Genomic DNA, 18074 nt, shown 5'->3' on the forward strand with positions numbered 1-18074 from the left:
CTCCCGATACCCTGTAATTTGCGTTTATGTCTCCCCAAGGAGAGAAAGAATCTACCGACAATCGTGGGGAAATGGTCCATCGCGCGGGGGTCCAACCCTAGCCCTGGCTCCGACCTCCGTCCATCGAAAACATGCATCGTAGGTATCTTTGTTTGTCCAGCCCCGCACCCGGATAGCATGTAGCATTGATAGCCGCATTGCACGTCGAATCTACGGTCACGTACCCCTCTTTGAGCCCCCAGAGACCAAGATAAATATACTTGTTATGTAGACGAAGATCATCGGAATAGGCTAGCACTCCCAATCTGAAATCTGACGTGAACGACAACCTCAGCGTCGTGGTTGTTGCCCTTGGCTAGAATTCCAAGCGAAAGCTGGGCTAATATTTGACCGAAGAAGTTCACCGAGTCTGTGTCGAGCCGAATTTCCATCAGGGAGCAACCCCGGGATTCATTGCTGACGGATTCTTCTCAAGGGGCCATGGTATGCACAGTACATCCGTACATCTCGGAATAGAGTCAACGGTCGTTGCAGCAGGAGACGAAGGTCGACAGTAAGCAGGGGTTATAACCCGGATTGAAAGCTTGAGAAATCAATCCGTCCCCCTGTTACTGACTTTGTCACCGTCACATGCCTGTCGTCAAAGTGGGAATGAAATAGGATTTGGTCCTAAGCAAATGAAAAATGGGGTCACAGTTGGTTCAGGCCCAAACAGAGCAGTGAATGGGGGATTGACGAGTTAACTAACTAACTAGTTATGGTTACGCTGCAGCAGCTAGTTACCAAGACAAAGACCAAAAACGTCAAACAACTGCAAACCTGAACAACCAAAAAACCATCACTGAGCACAACAGATACCCAGATTTCTCTTCCTTTGAGCCAAAATCAATATCATGTGCAAGGAGATATCACAATAATGGTGAATCTCATCGCAAAGATTCGTAGAGACCTGTTTGATGTGCTGCTGATTCATATGTGCTGCTCTCACGTCTTTTCCCCTCTTTGGAATACTTCACTTCAATTCTTTGTGATGATTTAGTACCTTGAGATAGTACTAGATACATTGCTGTACACTCTGTCTTATCCTGAGCAGACAATATGCCTATTCTGCCTCAAATACTCAGATGCGTGCAACTGCCGGGGATCCTGGGGAAAAGGGATTGCTGAAGCTTTCAAGGCAAAGGTGACTTGATTTCTACCTGCTGCTGTGCTTCTATCAGAGCGGATATCCAGTTTGCTTCCATATAAAATCTTGGACGGCATTCTTTTAAGCTGTTGAAGTTGAAGTGGGAGCATATATCAGAGATGACTCACTGGAATCGCGATCATACCCCGTACCCTCAAGACTCGAAATTCTATTCATTACTAGGAATAATGCACCAGTACCCGGCCGCATTCCGTCTCTTCCGCGCTCACTGTCGAAAATACCTCCCACTGCAAGCCCAAAACCAGAAACAACCAAGACACATCCGCACATACGAATGGGATATCAGACACGGTGGGCAGTGATAGTAGCGGCACTAGATACCCCGAGGGCACAGTCCTGATAACCCCGCCCCAGCCACAAGATTACAATCCCCAGTGCCCCAGACTCGACATGCGATGGAAGAGGGCGCGGAAGAGGGCACGAGGACGAGGAGCGCGAAGGAGAGCACGAGGAGTTGCAAACACAACTGCATATGCACCAGCTGCTCCATCTAAAAAGCACTGGATAGTCTGCCTCTTCATGTCCTGGCACTACGGCCCGCGAAACCGGGACCCATCAGAGGTACCTCTGCGGAATACAGTCAGTGTGGTAGTGGAATTTGAAGACGCAGGTGGAGAGATTCCGTCGGGAAGGACAGGGTGCGGGGAAATTGTTTGCATGCAAGTTCAATTCAGGACTCTTTGCTGTGCCATGGGAGCAGACAAGAGAAGTCCCTCAGAGGTCAGGGTTGGAAGTGACTGTTGTGAGTCGCATGGAGGAGTGGTTTATTTGGGATTTGGCCTAAAGGAGTGGCTTGCAGTTCTAAAGTACCCTAGACTTACCCATTTTCTATCCCGTTATGCTTCTGATGTTCTGATACGACAAATGCATAGAATTCCAATCAATGGAATTATCATTCAAGCGTCGATCCTGGCTACCTCCTGGCTACGAAGGCTCAGTATCAACACAGTCTCCTGTAGCACAGGAAATATTTGCCTTCCTCCACTCGAGAATGCCGATTTACACAATGGTATGTGATCAGATTCTCCAGGCTGTTCAAGTACTATGCCAAGAAGCACTTGTTTCGTGCAGCGCTTGCGCGATGTTTGCCTCTTCCCCCCATCGACAGGGGGTCGACATGATGCAGTATCACCCATCTCTCCACATTTATCCCAGCACCCAGCCAGCCATCACAGAACTCCGGGGCGGCCCGCGCGGGAGACAACCCTAATGACGCCCTTGATTCCTGATCCACAATATCTGGAGTACTCAGGCTGGCTGAATCTGGGATACTAACAGTCCATAATCCCTGCTGATATTGTGATTGAGGCGAGTGGGAGAGAAACATCACTACTCCTCCAATTATTCTTCCATGACACGCGAAAGACCAGTTGCAGCAGCATCTGATGGTCTCTGGATGAGGGGAAGTCGGATATTTAAGCCCATCTATTTCCTCTTGGGACTTGATTGCCTTGTCTGCTTATCTCCTCACTTCAGCTCCTATTCGCCTTTATTTGTTCATTTCTTTTAGGCAAAAGCTCACTCTTCGCATCATGGCTACAGCCCACCCTGAAGGAGAGGTCTTCTTTAGGAAAAGTTCTCTCAAGCTAGACACATTCAATGCTGATGATCCCAGGTCCTTTTACGGACATTTCCTAATTGAGTTCGCCAGCAACGAGTACTTTGCAAGACAACACCACGAGTTGCCCCCAGCGCGAACGCATCCGCGCTCAACGTATCGCCGCGAAAGGGCTTCTGGCGTTCCAGACCGCCAGTGGCGGTATGGATTTTGGGAGGAACTCCCTGTTAGTCTAGGGCAAGCCGACAGCATACGCAGGCGTTTTAACGTCCCTCTGGAGACTACTGTCAACCGTTTTAGGGACAGAGCCAATGGTGGCGCTCAGCATGTGAGTAAATAGTACATGCAATCTAGGTTTTCCATCTGTTGCTAACCATCCGTGTCTCTCCGCAGGTTTGGGTCCATCCTTGCCCGATGCCCACCGAGCAAGAAACGTGGGCCTGGTTTGATGTCAGTACCTTATCGGGATGCTCCTGTTCTTCGCTCGAAAGAGAGAAGTCTGACGCGCCAATAGATGCTTATCCCGATTCGTGCCATCTATCTTCCACTATCGCAGGCGGCAGAAGAATCCTTCCCCCATCTTTGCACATATGTCCAGATTGTCTTTTATCAACAAGGCGTGCGGGACGTATGGCGTCCAAACCAGGGCCGGTTTCTAAGCCATACATTTACCACTACCCATGGAGTTGGTTTTGCTCTCGGCTTTACATTGGGCATCAACATTCACGGTATGTTGGACTACCTACCTACCTAATTGGCTTTTTTTTATCACTAATTTTCCACGTGCAGAAAGCATGAAGCTCCTTGGTCTACCACCAAAACTCCGTAATACTAATATTTGGCGAGAGAAGCTGATCGTCATACGCGGTCGCGACGAAATTAGGACGCAAACCAGGACTGCGCTGCCCCCGCCCCGGTTTGATTTTGTCGACTTCATCAATGCCAATTTCGCCGTTGAGGTGATTTGGAAGCCCGTGCCGCCACGAAGCTCGTTCCTCCTTAACCTCATTGAAAATCTTATAACCGCCGCCCTGGACCTGGTCCCTGTCGTGGGACCCCTATTGTCGGCTAGTTTCACAGCTGCATGGCTTGCAATTACTGATCCAGAAGCCTTCGCAGAGTGGGCGGCAAACGGTGGCTGGTTACCTGATTACCTTGATGCCATGAGATCTAGTTGCCGTTCCATGGGGAAATACATCGATCCAGGGTTCTTGAGTGGTGTCCGCGCCATTTCACGGAGGGGCCTCCTACTTCCGCCTGCAACAGACGGCAATCACAGTAACGAGAGCCAAGTTGTCGTGCCTCCAGCCCAAACTTCCACCAGCACCATGGAGGATTCTGTCGAATCATCCAACCTAGCCGACGTGGGACCATCTGCGGTCCTACTCTCTGGGCTTCGCATCATTGCCTTCTCTGCCACCAGCGGCAAGACTGCACACCAAGATGGCGAGCTGCATAGCGACATTCTGCGCCGAGCAGTGCGCTGTGACGCTATGAGCCTCGAGGAGGCCTTCGCGGTTCAAAGAGGTCTCGAAGCGCTGCCTGATGGCGGCGACGATTCGGAGGACGGTGAAATATCAAAGCTGTAGGGGGTAGAACACCCACTAATCATTGGGAAGACTTGGGTATTAATCATCTGCTGCCGACAATATCTTGTGACTCTGCCTTGTTTGACTTCATCCAATCATTCTGAATTTTCTGCTGTTGTGCTGCGAGATTCATAACATTCTGATTTCAGGGAAAAAAAAAAGGAAATTAATATTATATTGCTAAGTAACAAGAACTATTAAAAGTATAGCACAGTGCTAACCAGTATGCTAATTATCAGATTGAGAAGTAGATAAATTAAACTGTAAATACTAGCTTTAGCAAGTTAATATCAAGTATTTTTTTATCTAATCATCTGTATTAACTATCTTCTTTCTAGATTGAAAAAGCAAGAGAGATACCACTGTGCTGTTATCCGTATTAATAGAAAATGAAAAAAAAAAAAAAAAAAAAAATTCTCAATCTACTTCTTGACTTATCAGCAGATCTGTTGCATAAATAAAAGGATGTAACTTAAAGAAAATAATTCTGCCCAGTTATTAATACTCTTCCGGGGTCCAGCGTTAATCTAGTAAACCGGAATATGATAATGAGATAATTGTTGAAGATCTTGATAACAGCTGTTGGAAATAATTATAATGATGAGATGGTTGAAGATGATCTTGATGATAAGATAGCTGTTAGAAATATTGATGATGGTTGCTGGAGATGATTGTGATGATGAGCTGATTGTTGAAGCCATTGACAATGAGATGGGATTCTACCACAAACCATTGGTTGAAGTAGGGGAGTCGCTCCCAAGCGATCAGCAAGCTAATGATAGATCTAGTTACGTCTTGCAAATCAAATAGTTATGTAGTTAGCTATGCAGGGAATCCCATCAGTTGGAATATCAGATGAAGCGATAAAGAGCTGCTCGGCATCATGCAGAATGGGTGCTTGGCGGCTGGCCTGTTGACAGCTTCGCGCTAAGGGTCGACGATATAGGAGCGGTGACTTGGAGGCGAACCGAAGCTGGTTGATGCATCCCTGCTCGCCCTCCCCCGGTCGCGGCCAGAAAGCGACGATGATGACGAATGGTGACAATGATGGAGCCTATCAGGCATTGGCGTTTCACCAGGATCAATCTCCACTGGAGTTCATTCGCCTTTTAAGACGGCGATTTTTTTTACGCCCATTGTGAAAATACCAACCTGCTCTCATTGCTGACACCAACTCCCTTGCTAGCTGGAATATCGATGACCTGGACAGGAAGTCTGCTTACCCGCCTGCTTCCACTGAGCCTTGCAGTGCTCAGTATCATCTTCTATTTCTCGAACAATTTTCTCTCCGTCATGACTTCTCCTGTGTCCACCCCTTATTCTGTCCCGCGTGTCTCAATCGCCGCGACCCGCGACGTCCTGGGAACCGGTGAACCTTGCGAGCTCGAGGTCGCCGTCCATAACGATGACGCACAGTCGACCATGACGGTCCTGGGCTGGAATAGCCCGCTCGACAAGATGGCAGTCATTCTCGGAGTATACGAGATACGTGATCGCGAGACGGGTGAAGTGGTCGAAATGGACAGAATACAGGTCTCCAGACTACTTCCCCCACCTCCCGAGAGTTTGGTTGAAATTAAGCCGAAGGAGTCGGAGAAGCTGCATGTCGTCCTGAAGGGCGTTAACCTGCCTCCAGGCCGCACGTATACGATCCGTGCTGAGGGATGGTGGCAGTCAGTCTGGCATTTACCCAAGGAAGAGGTGATTTCAAGATACTTAGCAGATCAGTCCGGGGCCATTTCTGGGGATTTCCTGTCCAATACCGTCGAGGTTACACAAGTGAGCAAGCCGTAATTGACCTCTTTCCTCCGGTTTCATTTGTCTAACTGATTTGCTTCACCCAGTCCTAGGAATAGCACCAAGACATCCTTTTTACTGCTTATTTGCCGCCTTATGCGGCTGGTTATGCTTCTGACTTTGTGTGTAACTGCGATTAATTCGAACCTTTTATTTTAACACTGAAATTCTTGCTTAACTATCCCAGCACGCCCCTGTCAAGCAGGAGCCTATGGATAGGCAAATATTAATTGACATGGCATACTCTCTGGCCCAAGACTGCTACTGACTTGGTTCATCATCCTCGTCCATGTCAGCGCCGTCTTCTAGGTTCTAGATGCAAAAGGATCTCCAACTGGCGAACGGCATTAGCAACCAACAGATAATGTGAAGATCACCCCAACAGATGAAGAATTGGCATGTCCATTCAAGACGTTTCAATTGTTGTCCTCATGGAGGTGTAAAAGAAAACGGTCCAGCTGAGGCGAGGTCATAGCGAGTTCATGATGATGGAGATTGTCCAGGCACCCTGCTACTTCCAGCAGGAGCTCTGCTGTAAAGAGTTCCAAGCCCGACATCATCTTGAGGGACACTCCTGTTAAGAGGAAAAAGCAAGAAAAGGGCAAAAAAAAAGGGAAAGTCGCGTAAATTAACCAGATCAAGCAAAAGTTAAGGTTCAACAACAGTCACAATGAGAGAACAAAAGTGATTTGGACGGTAACAGATGGAGGCAAGGATTGTAGGATGAAGATGTCAATTGTTGCCGCCAGAGAAGATCCCAACTCACCTTGTTTTGAAACCGATTTGATAACTATGAGATTAGTTGGATGGGAGGACATGGAGGTTATCAGCGAGTTATATTCTATTATATGTATGGAGTATGTATGTACGTGTGTACATCATGCTTGTTTATTGTGCGGACGGTCACAGACAAAATGATATCAGTCACTCCAGGAGTAGTTAACCAATTTTCATTTCAAACATGCAAAAACTCAGTAAAGTATTCTTTTTTATCAAAGTTTCTCAAAAGTTGGCTTGCGCTTCTGCAAGCCAGATAAGAGCGCGGTGGGCACATCGGCAGATTGGAGCGCGGCACTATTCCAGACGCCGGTATATCGAAGGCCTAATTGAGAGGGAGGAGTTAGCATGACCAAGGGAGAGGCTGAAAGCGATTCTGCATACCATCTTGGATGTTATGATCTCTCGACCAGTTCAATAACTCCTTCGTCCCCTGTACTGCGATAGGGCTCTTACTCGCCATCAACTCTCCGAGTTCAATGGCAGCTTTCACCGAGTCATCTTTGCTTTCATACACCGAATTTACAAACCCCACTCTCATCGCCTCTTCTGCACCGAAAACCCTCGCCGTCAAGCATACCTCTTTCACCCAGCCGAAGTGGCCCACGACCTTGGGGAGCCGGGTAAGAGTTCCAATGTCGGCGGCGATACCGATATCCACCTCCTTGACACAGAACTGCGAGTCCCTTGAGCAGATTCTCACGTCCGCTGTGCTCGAGATATCGATGGCGAGGCCGTAGTTGATGCCGTGCATCACGCAGATCACCGGCTTCTCGCACTTTTCGACCGCCGTAATGCAGTCCTGGAAGCCGGCAACATGTCGGCGCAGCTGAGCAGCGGCTCTTCCCGGATCTGGGATCTCAGCTTCGCCCTTGCCGCCAAGCACGCCCTTTGCTGCCGCTTTGACGTCCAGACCGGCGCTGAAAGCGCGTGGCCCGGCACCGGAGAAGACGACGGCACGGACGTTGGGGTCGACGGAAAGCTGATCGAAAACCTGGCGGAGCTCAATCCACATACTGTTTTAAGGAAAACAGTGAGATTAGCAGAAAATCTAAAGGGAAGAGTAAACCGGCAAGCACGTAGCCTGCAGGACGTCGGGGGGGAAAACGCACTCCTCGAAGTAGGCATTGAGCTTATCCGCCCGGTTCGTTTCCACATGGGCAATATATTCCCTAGGGAAAGTGACGTTGAAATGCTTCGGGTTGTACGAAGCTGATCCGTGGCCTGTCATTTTTGTTCTGATACAAGGTCAAGGGACTGACGCAAGGTCAAAGTAGCTGACGAAGTGGATTTGGGTTCCGCCTTGGGCAGTCGGGGCGTAGACGATCAAGGTTGGGCCAAAGCGACACCAGACGGTGATATTGGGAGGATAAGAAAGGAGGTTTTAAAGATGGCCTTTTGCTTCTGAGGGCTCCAGATCTGCTTAGCCATTTTTCGGAACGCGGTTCAGGGTCGTTTGTCGTCTCGGATGTCCGTCGTCGCTGGAGGTGTGAGCGCTTGTGGAGGGGGTTGGACCTCGGCTCATTGCGCAGGACGCAGCTCTGGGCAACAACCTGCGAATTGGTCCGTTTGGAATGATAACCTTATTATAGCGCATGTTGGACGAACTACGGAGGACTCAAGGAATCATGGCCTTTGAGTTTCAAGCTTCCCTAAGCAACTACAGAAAGAATATAAACTACATACGGAGTATGCGTGGTATTGTGACCAGGGTCCTCTTGTTCGAGCAATAGAGTATCAACCGATGTAACTGAGAAAGGAAGTTGACCAAGGACAGAGGACAGCTCATGGGAAGAGAAAAAGGGCTAGGATCTCAACTTGGGCATCAGCTGGAATAAAGACTTAGTCTTTGTGCATGGCCAGTCTCGAACGAACCGCAACTCCTGGTGGAAGAAGAAGCACAAGTGTTATTTCTCAACCGAGGGAGCAACATCTCGCCTTCACTAGGATCTCAGGTCTAGATGGCCTTATCACCGACGTTGGCGTGGGCGGCACGCGGTACATCCAAGCTGGCGATTCACCTCGAACGTGTTTCGTTCCCGTTCGACTGTCCCGAGTAGGCGCGCTTCCATGCTTTTGCATAATCAATATTAGGCATAGCAGATTTCGAAGCAAAATGGCGGATTCCGGCGGCGGCGGACAGATCACTCGGACTCCGATTCCTCTGGTTGCATGACCTTCTCATCGAGCTCCTACGGCGCGAAACGTGTCAGGAGAAATCAATCGAGAGGGGGGTCAACCATTAAACATACCCGACTCAGGCGCATCTTCAAGTTCTGGAGTTGACTTTCCTTGACGACCAGGTGCCTGTCATCGTCCAGATCCTCAACAATGTAATCGTGTCTCTCCTCATCGTATTTGAGGATGATGGCCTTGACGGATGGATCGCATTCGATCAGTACTCCTGGATATGGGTCAGAATACTGTTACGTACGCAGCAGGGGAAGCGGAATGAGGACCTTTGACTGCACGAGGCATCCTGACCAGCAGGTTGTTGCGGATATAACTGGCGTGTTTCCACCGTGGAGCCCTTGAATCTCTCGTCCGGCCTGTAACAGGATAAACTCGATGAGATCAAATGCCAAGGCGGATTATTTATCTATCCGATATCCGAGAGCTAGACCCGGTTGGGAAGGGCGTGGCGATAGCAGGGCTAACCGTAAGCAGATTAGCTCCTAGCGACAGTTTTTCAATTTTATGTTTGGCAGTTTAGTTACGTAATATCCAAGTTAACTCCACGGAGCATCTCGGTCGAGTACGGACCTCAGTTACCCGCTAGTTAACAGCTCCAAGCACTCCGTCTGTCGCTGACAAGCTAACCACTAGTCAGAAATTGCCCTGAAGGCCGAAAATCCGCCACAACATTCGAGAAAAAGCTTAATTGCGCCGCTCAATGCTTAACCTCAACGTCGGGTTTTGGCCCCTTGAAATGCTGTCGTCGACGATTGCTAGTTACCTATATACCTGTTACCTAAGCTATAAGGGGTCAGAAGATCCCAGAAGACACAACGCTGGTGGTTAGGGCGCTGAGGAAACACAACGTTGAGCGGTCCCTGCCCGGATCTGGGAGGAGTTGTTGACCACAGATCGCCCAGTTGGTGAGTCAACTAACGCACGGACTAGCGGGCCACCGATCAGCTGTACCGCAGATCTCGGCCCAGCATATCCGTGGAAAGACTTACTAGCGTACGGAAATTATGTACTCCGTACTAGCTGCTCATCGAAGTCCGTACCGTAGTCCGTGCATTTATAAAACATCGCTGGACATCTGACCCGTGGCTATCGTATGTAGGCGACCTCAGCCGCTCGTGCTCAGTCCGGCATCAATGATGGTTAGATGTCTCTGCACAGACTACGGCTGGGACGGGTATTGCATTGCTTCTGTGCGGGTGTTCATTCCATTCATCTCCGGAATTGATCCGTGCCTGCAGCCAGAGTGCTTCTTCCAGTCACTCCCTGCTGGCACCATAGAAATCGGTCGACAGAAGATCTCAGCCAGGGGGTCCGTCCGTATTATGTGCGTCCGTATGTGTCTGTCCATATGCATGTGTGCGTGTGTGTGTGTGTGTGTGTGTATGTATGTATGTTTGTATGTACAGTACATGCACCGATCAGCGGAGAGCCTTCCAGAGATTCCACGGACCTACCAGCTTACACATCTGTCATATGCCCAAAAAGTACGTGTTACACATCCCTTACCTGTTGTTTGCCAGGATCTCAAGGCTGAAGAGATCATAGTAACGAAGGATACGATGTTCTCTTACCATCTCTCAAAGACGTTAGTCCCGCAAATCTCGGGAATTATACACATACCTGGGTTAGACTCTCAGTCTCCGCACGATTCGAGGGATCTCCGGCTGGGCCTCTTCCCCATTAAACTATCTCTCCAGACTTTCTTCCTTTGAATTCGTGGGGAAAGTTGGTGGGATAAGGTCAAGAGGACAAAGGTGAAAAGCAACTCTATCGAGACTATCGATCAAGCCTGATTGGCTCCTTCAAGGAAGAACGCTGCTGTTGGCGTTCGGATGTCATGGAGCTCGATTAGACGAAACACCTGGTCACTTGCTGTGGACGTTACATCTTCGATGGAGAGTTTGGAGAGCGCCGGAAAGTCTCCTCGTAACTTTCCTCCAATGGCATCGCGCAAATCGCAACACCTGACGTCATGGAGGTGTGGATCAGAAAATTCAATGCAAACCTTGAAACGGATATTTTTGTGCCTTGTGCGGGCTTATGCCTCTTATGGAGAGACATGGGGAGTGGTGGCCAGCACTTTGTGCGCGCCACTCTCAGACGGAGTCTTGCCCTCCGATCCCGCGTAGCTTAATTCTCTTTCGCCGGAAAACCCGTTGGGTTCACACCCGCTGCCGGTGCGAATTGGAAGAACCTGCAGCGGTATATATTCCACCTCTTCCCAGCCGCCGGTGCCCCGTTGTCTTAACATTGTGTCACACACATATCCCACACATATTCTTTCTCCCTGTGGGCCAAGCACCTGTATAAAGGAAGATAAAGTTTTTGGGTTATCAGGACCAGCAGTAGGCCTTTCGAGAATGGCGATCACAGTAGGGACTGATACAAAACCAGTTGAGGGACTCGGAGGAGATGGATTGGTCCATGAGAGAGGTGATATCGAGAAAGACACCCAGAGTGTGGAATATCTACCCGGCTACGATGTCAGACAGAACGATCAGAACGACCCGTTTGGCAATGAAGAGTTCGCGGACGTCAAGTACAAAGTGATGACTTGGTGGTAAGCATTGAAGATTTTCGACGTCACTTCGCAGCAGCAAAGCTAACCGGCGCTCTAGGCAATGCGGAATGAGTACGCACAGCCAACTTGTATTTGACGAATTGAAAGAGCCATGATTAACATCTCACAACCTTTTTCTCATAGTCATGATTGCGGAGACCATTTCCCTCGGGATTTTATCATTGCCTTCGGCGGTGGCAGCTTTGGGCCTGGTTCCTGCTATCATAATCATTATTGGGTTGGGCATATTAGCGACCTACACTGGATACGTTATCGGCCAATTCAAGATGAGGTATCCGCATGTCCATAACATGGCGGATGCCGGAGAAATCCTCTTTGGGCGCATTGGACGTGAGATTCTTGGAGGAGCCCAGCTTCTCTTCCTGATATTCATCATGGGCAGCCATGTGCTCACGTTCATTGTGATGGCAAATACCATCAGTGATCATGGAACCTGCAGCATTGTATATGGCGTTGTGGGCATGATCGTCTCGCTCATCTGCACGTTGCCACGGACGTTGAAGAACGTATCCTGGCTATCGATTTCATGTATGATGATTCACATCAAGTTCCTGAGAGATGGTCGCCGGCGGTGCTAACCACCTATTGCACAGCGTTCATCAGTATCTTCGCTGCGGTGATGATAACTATGATCGCGATCGGTATCGAGCGGCCGGGAAAACAGGTCGACGCCACGGTCGAAGCAAGCTTCTATCACGCTTTCCTCGCGGTGACGAACATCATCTTTGCATATGGTATGCCGCTCTTTCTGATAGTGGGAGACAGGGGTTGAATCTCAGACCCTAACTTTTTTGACAGCCGGTCACGTTGCCTTCTTCGGGTTCATCTCTGAGCTGAAAGAACCCGAAGGGTATCCCAAAGCCTTATACTTGCTCCAGACGACAAATACCATACTATATACCGTCACTGCGGTGGTGATCTATAGATATGGAGGAAGAGATGTCGCCTCTCCAGCACTGGGGTCCACGGGCCCTATCGTCCGAAAAGTAGCGTATGGGATTGCCATACCGACGGTGAGTCTGCTCCTACAGCCATTAACGGACGGCGACATACACACCTTGCACGCTGGTAGGAACTAAACATTGCTTAGATTGTGATCGCTGGTGTGATCAATGGCCACGTTGCCGTGAAGTACATATATGTGCGGATTTTCCGCGGCACTGATCACATGTCCAAGAGAAACTTCCTCTCGATTGGCACCTGGGTTGGTCTTGCAGTACTGTTGTGGGTGCTCGCTTGGATTATCGCAGAGGCGATCCCGGTGTTCAACAACCTCCTAAGCTTGATTGTAAGTTTTGATATCATTCTGCGTAGGATGGAACGACCTATGCTAACAACAGGTGACGATAGACCGCGCTGTTTGCCAGTTGGTTCACTTGTAAGTTGAACCCCCCCCCCGGCGGGAGTCTTTAGTGAAAAGCCTGAGAAGACTTTGTTGTCTGAAGAGTTGCTGATCGAATTGATCCCAGACGGACTTAGCGGCGTTTTCTGGCTCTATCTGAACTACGGCAAGTACACATCATCGCCGAGAAAGATATTCCTCACGGTGTTGAATGTGTTTGTGTTTTGCGCAGGTGCTGCAATTGTACGTGGCTGCATTCCCCCCTAGACCCCCCAGGAGGGTCTGTCTTGCTTTAAGAGAGGCTCACCACAGCTAACGATGTGGCGATGTAGTGCGGATTGGGCCTGTATGTCTCCGGACGGGCAATACGCGAGAGTTCCAGCGGCGCTTCATTTTCATGTGCGAACAATGCCTGAGTCATGTTACCGTGAAGCGTTGCATTTTTTTTTTCTTTTTTTCCCTTAATGGACTGGTTTTGAATTTGTCCACATCCTCGCATCTGACACTATCCGGTTCGGCGAACGGCGAACCAAATTATCCTAACACCGAGGCCGAATGATACCCCATGAGCAGTTGTAAGATAGAGCGACATGTATATAGAGCTACCTAGAAAGCATGGATTACTACCCTTTTTTTCCTCTCCTCACCGTTCGACTCATCCCTGTACGTTTGCTTGAGAGAGTCCTTTCTGGTAATCGTGTTGGTTCGTCTCGCGCATGGGGGGCATGACGGTTGTCAACGCTAAGAAGGACCACCCAGAGAGTCAGACCCCGACAGACGGGGGTTCAAAGCGAACGAGTAAGGCACATACCTTTCGAGAAGAGGCTGGTGGCAAACGGGAGCTGGCGGAACATCGCAGGTAGCCAACACCCGACGAGCTTGTCTCGCTAGCCGCTGCTCGACGTTATCCGAGGCGAAACGTAACATCGCGCCGTTTTTGTGACTAAGCAGCAACAGTTCCCCCCTCACGCCGTGCCGAAAAGAGAGAAGCGTGTGTCACCAGGAGTTAGAAGCTGGCCGTCCTCCGTTGCAACGAGCGGCAAATGAGCCAACAAAGCACCTTGGGTCTGCGAGATCGGGGGGCTGTAGGGGCCCAAGTTTTGCGATGGCTGTGCTGGAATTTGCCAGCAGATGTGGAGTTTCTTTCCTTTCTATCGAGCCCACATCACAGAGTTTTTCTTTGCCTTTTCGATTTTGCGCATCCCGCCCAGGCGCTCCACCGGTTGAGTCCCGCCCAAATTGCTGCTGAACTGGCTGGAGTCTTAGGGAGAGGAGCCTAGATAGGTATGTAAAGTCTGTCTCGAAGTGTGGAAGTTTTGATCTTGGATGGGAGTTAAATGAGCATGTACATATGTAGGTATGATCTAGTTAAAGAATGCTACTAGTGGCGGACAATATCGGAGGAGAAACAGCAGCAAGATCGCTCTCGAACCAACAAGAAACTCCTGTAAAATGGCCGTCCCAACTTTTTACAACATGATCGAGTCTCCCATAACCATCAGCCAGTCAGTGCACACGGAGCGAAATTGACTATCCTGGCAGAGGAACCGAGGATTTTCGATTTTCTCTTTTATAAAAAAAAATAAAAAATAAAAAATAAAAATAAAAAAGTTAAAAAAGAAGAAGAAATAAGAAATAAGAAAATACACATGGGAGAAAAAAGGCATGGGGGAGATACACAAGAAAATGGGGGTATTAGAAATGAGTTATCCATGCTGATAGAACAAATGACTTGACAAAAGAAAGCGTCAACACAAGGCTAAAAGTGCGGCGTGTTCAAGGCCATCAACATCAGGAGACCGGAGACCAGACCGGCGCATGGAAGAGTTAGAACCCAACCGCCGAAGATCCAGAGGAGCTGGCGCCAGTTGACGGCGCCGAGATCGTAGTTCATCAGGGCGGTTCCGACGGTGGCACCGGTCAAACACTGGGTGGTGCTGACGGGGAGACCAAGGCGGGATGCGAGTAGGACGGTGATGGCGGCTCCGAGTTCCATCGAGAAGCCACGGGTGGGTGACATCTGGGTGATGCGGTTGCCGAGGGCGCGGATGATGTGGAAGCCGAAGAACCAGAAACCGGCACCGAGGAGGAAACCGGCGATGACGAGGATCCAGATTGGGGTGTCGGTCTTGGTCTGGACGATACCAGCGCGATAGGTCTCGTAGGCGGCGACCCAGGGTCCTACTGCGTTGGCAACGTCGTTGGAGCCGTGAGCGATGGACATGACCATGGCGCTGGCGACCTGGGCGTAGGTCCACAGGTGCTCGACCCTGTTGTCGTAGCGGGCGGCGCGGGCGTGGGTTGCGGCGAGGCGGTCGGAGTCGTGGGTGACGCAGTCGCGGGTGACACCCTGGAGCAAGAAGTACTTGACAAAGGACCACAGGCGGAGCGGATGGAAGATGGCGAGATGGCGGTAGGGGGCGAGGAAACGCTCATCGGGCTCGAGATGCTGTTTTGCGGCCAGGGGGCTCTGGGCGGGGCCCACGGGACCCTTTTCGATGTTGGCGGCATCGGAGGAGTCACCGCCGTTCTCCTTCTTCAGGTCGTCGGGAGAGTCCGCGGTGCGGTTGTGGGAGCTCTCATAGTAATCGATGACGCAGTCGCCGTCGGCGGGAGCGGGCCAGTAGATCCAGGGGTCGTCCTTCCACAGGAGTGGGCCGAGCGGGATGTGTCTGGCGCGGAGACGGGCGTCCTCCTTGACGAGACGGCGGTGGAAGTAAGGGAGGAAGAAGGTGTAGGCGATGGCGAGGCAGCCGAAGAAGACACCGAAGATGATGCCGCACATCTTGCCGACGCCAAACTCCTCGAAGGACTGGCCATTGGGGATCTCGACGATGATGAAGAGGGCGAGGATGGCGGCAGTGAATGCGAGGTAGAAGGGGATCATGCGGAGTGCCCACTTGAGGGAGTCGGAGCGGTTGTGGACGGAGTACTTGATGGTCGCGAAGATGAGGGCGGAGAAGCCTGCGGCGATGGCGGGAGCGATACCCCAGGAGGCAGCAACCTGGGAGACGGAGCCGCTGGTCCACTCCCACTTGATAGAGGCCTGAGAGGCGAAGCCGACGCCGATGAGGGCGCCGACGACGGTCTGGGTGGTGGAGACAGGGAAGCCCAGGGAGGTGGCAGTGATGAGCCAGAAGGCGCTGCCGACCTCAGCGCAGCCCATGCCGAGGATGAGGGTAGCTGGAGCGGGATTGAAGCGGTTGATGTCGATGATGCCGTTCTTGATGGTCTTGGTGACGCGAGAGCCGAGGGCGACGGCGCCGACGAACTCTGTGATCATGGAGAGGACACCGACCTGCGGCATGGTGAGGGTGCGGGCGGCGACGGAGGTCGCGTACGAATTGGCGACATCGTTGGCACCGTTACCGAAGGAGCTCGCGCAGAAGGCGATGGAGATGATGGCTATGATCCAGTCATACTTCTCGAGGACGGCCATCGCGAGTGGATGGAATTGGAAATTGGAGTTGTCGTTGGAAGGTCAGCACGCGTTCTCGTTCTCTCTCTTTTCTTTTTTCTTTTTTCCTTCCTTTCCTGCTTTCGTGCTTTCTTTCTTATTCTCTCTCTCTCTCACACACACACACACACACATACACACACACTCTCTCTCTATGTGTATGAGTTGGGTGATGGATATCTATATGTTGATATAACTCTCTGGGCACCAGGGATCAGGGAAGAGGAGTGAAGGGAGAGAAGATGAGGGAGGGAGAGATTCTTATAGAAGCTGAGAGGGTACCGGGGGGTGTGTGTTGATGCAAGGTTCTTTCGCGCTCTCTCTGTCTCTGGGAGGGGGACCCTCGTGCTTCCCTTGGGATTCGCCTCGTGGGTGTGGGTAAGAGGAGCAAGTGGTGTGAAAAAAAAAGAAAATGGGAAAGACGGCAAAAGAAAAAGAAAAAGAGCACGAGGCAGAGTGCGTGAAGAGAGATTGGGAGGAGAGGGCAGAATTAAAAAAAAAAAAAAAAAAGAAGAGAGACAGCGAGAGAGAGAGAGAGAGATAGCCAAACGGGCCAACGAGGAGGCAGGATCCGCGGACGTGGGCAGGCAGCTTGAACCACGGAGCGCCAAGGCCAGGCGGCGCGGATGCCGAGACCGGGTCTTGCCAAGCCCTCCACCGCGGTCAGAGGAGAAAGTCTGATGGGGGGGCGGGCCGGGGGTTTGTTAAGAGAGAAAGATTTTGGTCGTTTGGTTGGTTTTAGGTTTTTTTTTGCTTTTTCTTCCCTTGTCTTAGGGGTGTCGCGGACCAATGGGAGGCCCGAGACAGGGCACGTTCCAGCGACGCGCTCCTCGAGACGAACAACTTTTCCAATCCCGCCGCCCCAAAAAACTGCGACCGTGGGACGAACGAGAGAGAGAGAGTATGAGAGCTGGTCGAGCTGCCTTGCCAAACCCGCAACGTGCTGCCCGTCGACGCCTATCATTCGCCCGTCCACGCTATCGGGTTCTTCGCTTCCCTGTTGAACTGGCTGTTTGCCTTCATGTCGTGCGCAAGGCGAACTCGCGTGGGGAACGAACACAAAACAATTTTAAATCAGGGAATTAAAAAAAAAAGAAGAATAAGAATAAAGATAAAAAAAATCCAAAAAAGCTTAGTCAAAGGCCTGAGTCGCCGTTAAGTTCGTTACCCTAACCGAGTTGAAACGGGAATGAAGGGAAGGGAAGGACAATGCTAGATCAGCCCACGACTTAGGCACAGAGTACTCCGTACGGAGTATGGGCTTACTCCGTGCACAAGTTAAACACGGCAATATAACCGGTCCTCGAGTTACAGCTGACACAAGCTACCGTCTGCCTAAACCTCACACTTCCTTCACTCCAGGTCTGAGGAGGGGGGAGAGAGAGAGAGCGTGTCTGGATGGACTGAAGCACGCACATCGGATCCTCCGTACTCCTCCATCCATCCTACGCACGCGATCAATCTCTAACTAACTCAACCGACGAGCTCCAAGACTCACATGGGCTGCTTTTCTTTAATCTCTTCGTGTTCGGCGTTTCTGACCAGACTCTTTGCCGTCCTCCGCCTGCCGCCT

The 18074-nt window shown here is 50.6% G+C and overlaps 7 protein-coding genes across 7 annotated transcripts; 4 read left to right on the top strand and 3 right to left on the bottom strand.

Annotated features, from left to right (window-relative positions):
• Window positions 1–1374: 1374 nt before the first annotated feature.
• On the top strand, window positions 1375–2166 carry CIMG_07351 (uncharacterized protein; the record flags this gene model as incomplete). The annotated part of the gene is made up of 4 exons (XM_001243454.2): window positions 1375–1498; window positions 1542–1768; window positions 1818–1949; window positions 2080–2166. 4 exons carry the CDS (start codon window positions 1375–1377, stop codon window positions 2164–2166), a joined length of 570 nt encoding a protein of 189 aa, XP_001243455.2.
• Window positions 2167–2739: 573 nt separating this feature from the next.
• Window positions 2740–4505, top strand: CIMG_11953 (uncharacterized protein; the record flags this gene model as incomplete). The annotated part of the gene is made up of 4 exons (XM_012358745.1): window positions 2740–3093; window positions 3159–3215; window positions 3280–3493; window positions 3555–4505. 4 exons carry the CDS (start codon window positions 2740–2742, stop codon window positions 4352–4354), a joined length of 1425 nt encoding a protein of 474 aa, XP_012214168.1. The 3' UTR covers window positions 4355–4505.
• Window positions 4506–5377: 872 nt separating this feature from the next.
• Window positions 5378–6317, top strand: CIMG_11954 (uncharacterized protein). The gene is made up of 2 exons (XM_012358746.1): window positions 5378–6133; window positions 6199–6317. The coding sequence occupies exons 1-2, from the start codon at window positions 5552–5554 to the stop codon at window positions 6202–6204; spliced, it is 588 nt and encodes a 195-aa protein (XP_012214169.1). The 5' UTR covers window positions 5378–5551; the 3' UTR covers window positions 6205–6317.
• A 654-nt stretch (window positions 6318–6971) lies between these two features.
• On the bottom strand, window positions 6972–8159 carry CIMG_07353 (enoyl-CoA hydratase/isomerase; the record flags this gene model as incomplete). The annotated part of the gene is made up of 3 exons (XM_001243456.2): window positions 6972–7253; window positions 7313–7944; window positions 8041–8159. The coding sequence occupies 3 exons, from the start codon at window positions 8157–8159 to the stop codon at window positions 7144–7146; spliced, it is 861 nt and encodes a 286-aa protein (XP_001243457.1). The 3' UTR covers window positions 6972–7143.
• A 913-nt stretch (window positions 8160–9072) lies between these two features.
• CIMG_07354 (RNA polymerase II transcription factor B subunit 5) lies at window positions 9073–9406 on the bottom strand (the record flags this gene model as incomplete). Its single annotated transcript, XM_001243457.2, has 3 exons — window positions 9073–9120; window positions 9181–9332; window positions 9388–9406. 3 exons carry the CDS (start codon window positions 9404–9406, stop codon window positions 9073–9075), a joined length of 219 nt encoding a protein of 72 aa, XP_001243458.2.
• Window positions 9407–11377: 1971 nt separating this feature from the next.
• CIMG_07356 (amino acid transporter) lies at window positions 11378–13679 on the top strand. Its single transcript, XM_001243459.2, has 9 exons — window positions 11378–11681; window positions 11740–11753; window positions 11826–12230; window positions 12296–12436; window positions 12501–12715; window positions 12793–12990; window positions 13053–13080; window positions 13172–13287; window positions 13377–13679. The coding sequence occupies exons 1-9, from the start codon at window positions 11482–11484 to the stop codon at window positions 13458–13460; spliced, it is 1401 nt and encodes a 466-aa protein (XP_001243460.2). The 5' UTR covers window positions 11378–11481; the 3' UTR covers window positions 13461–13679.
• Window positions 13680–14362: 683 nt separating this feature from the next.
• Window positions 14363–16900, bottom strand: CIMG_07357 (phosphate-repressible phosphate permease). The gene has a single exon (XM_001243460.2). It carries the CDS (start codon window positions 16481–16483, stop codon window positions 14804–14806), a length of 1680 nt encoding a protein of 559 aa, XP_001243461.1. The 5' UTR covers window positions 16484–16900; the 3' UTR covers window positions 14363–14803.
• Window positions 16901–18074: the final 1174 nt, after the last annotated feature.

This window comes from Coccidioides immitis (assembly GCF_000149335.2).
Source record: "Coccidioides immitis RS genomic scaffold supercont3.2, whole genome shotgun sequence".
NCBI classification, from domain to species: Eukaryota; Fungi; Ascomycota; class Eurotiomycetes; order Onygenales; family Onygenaceae; genus Coccidioides; species Coccidioides immitis.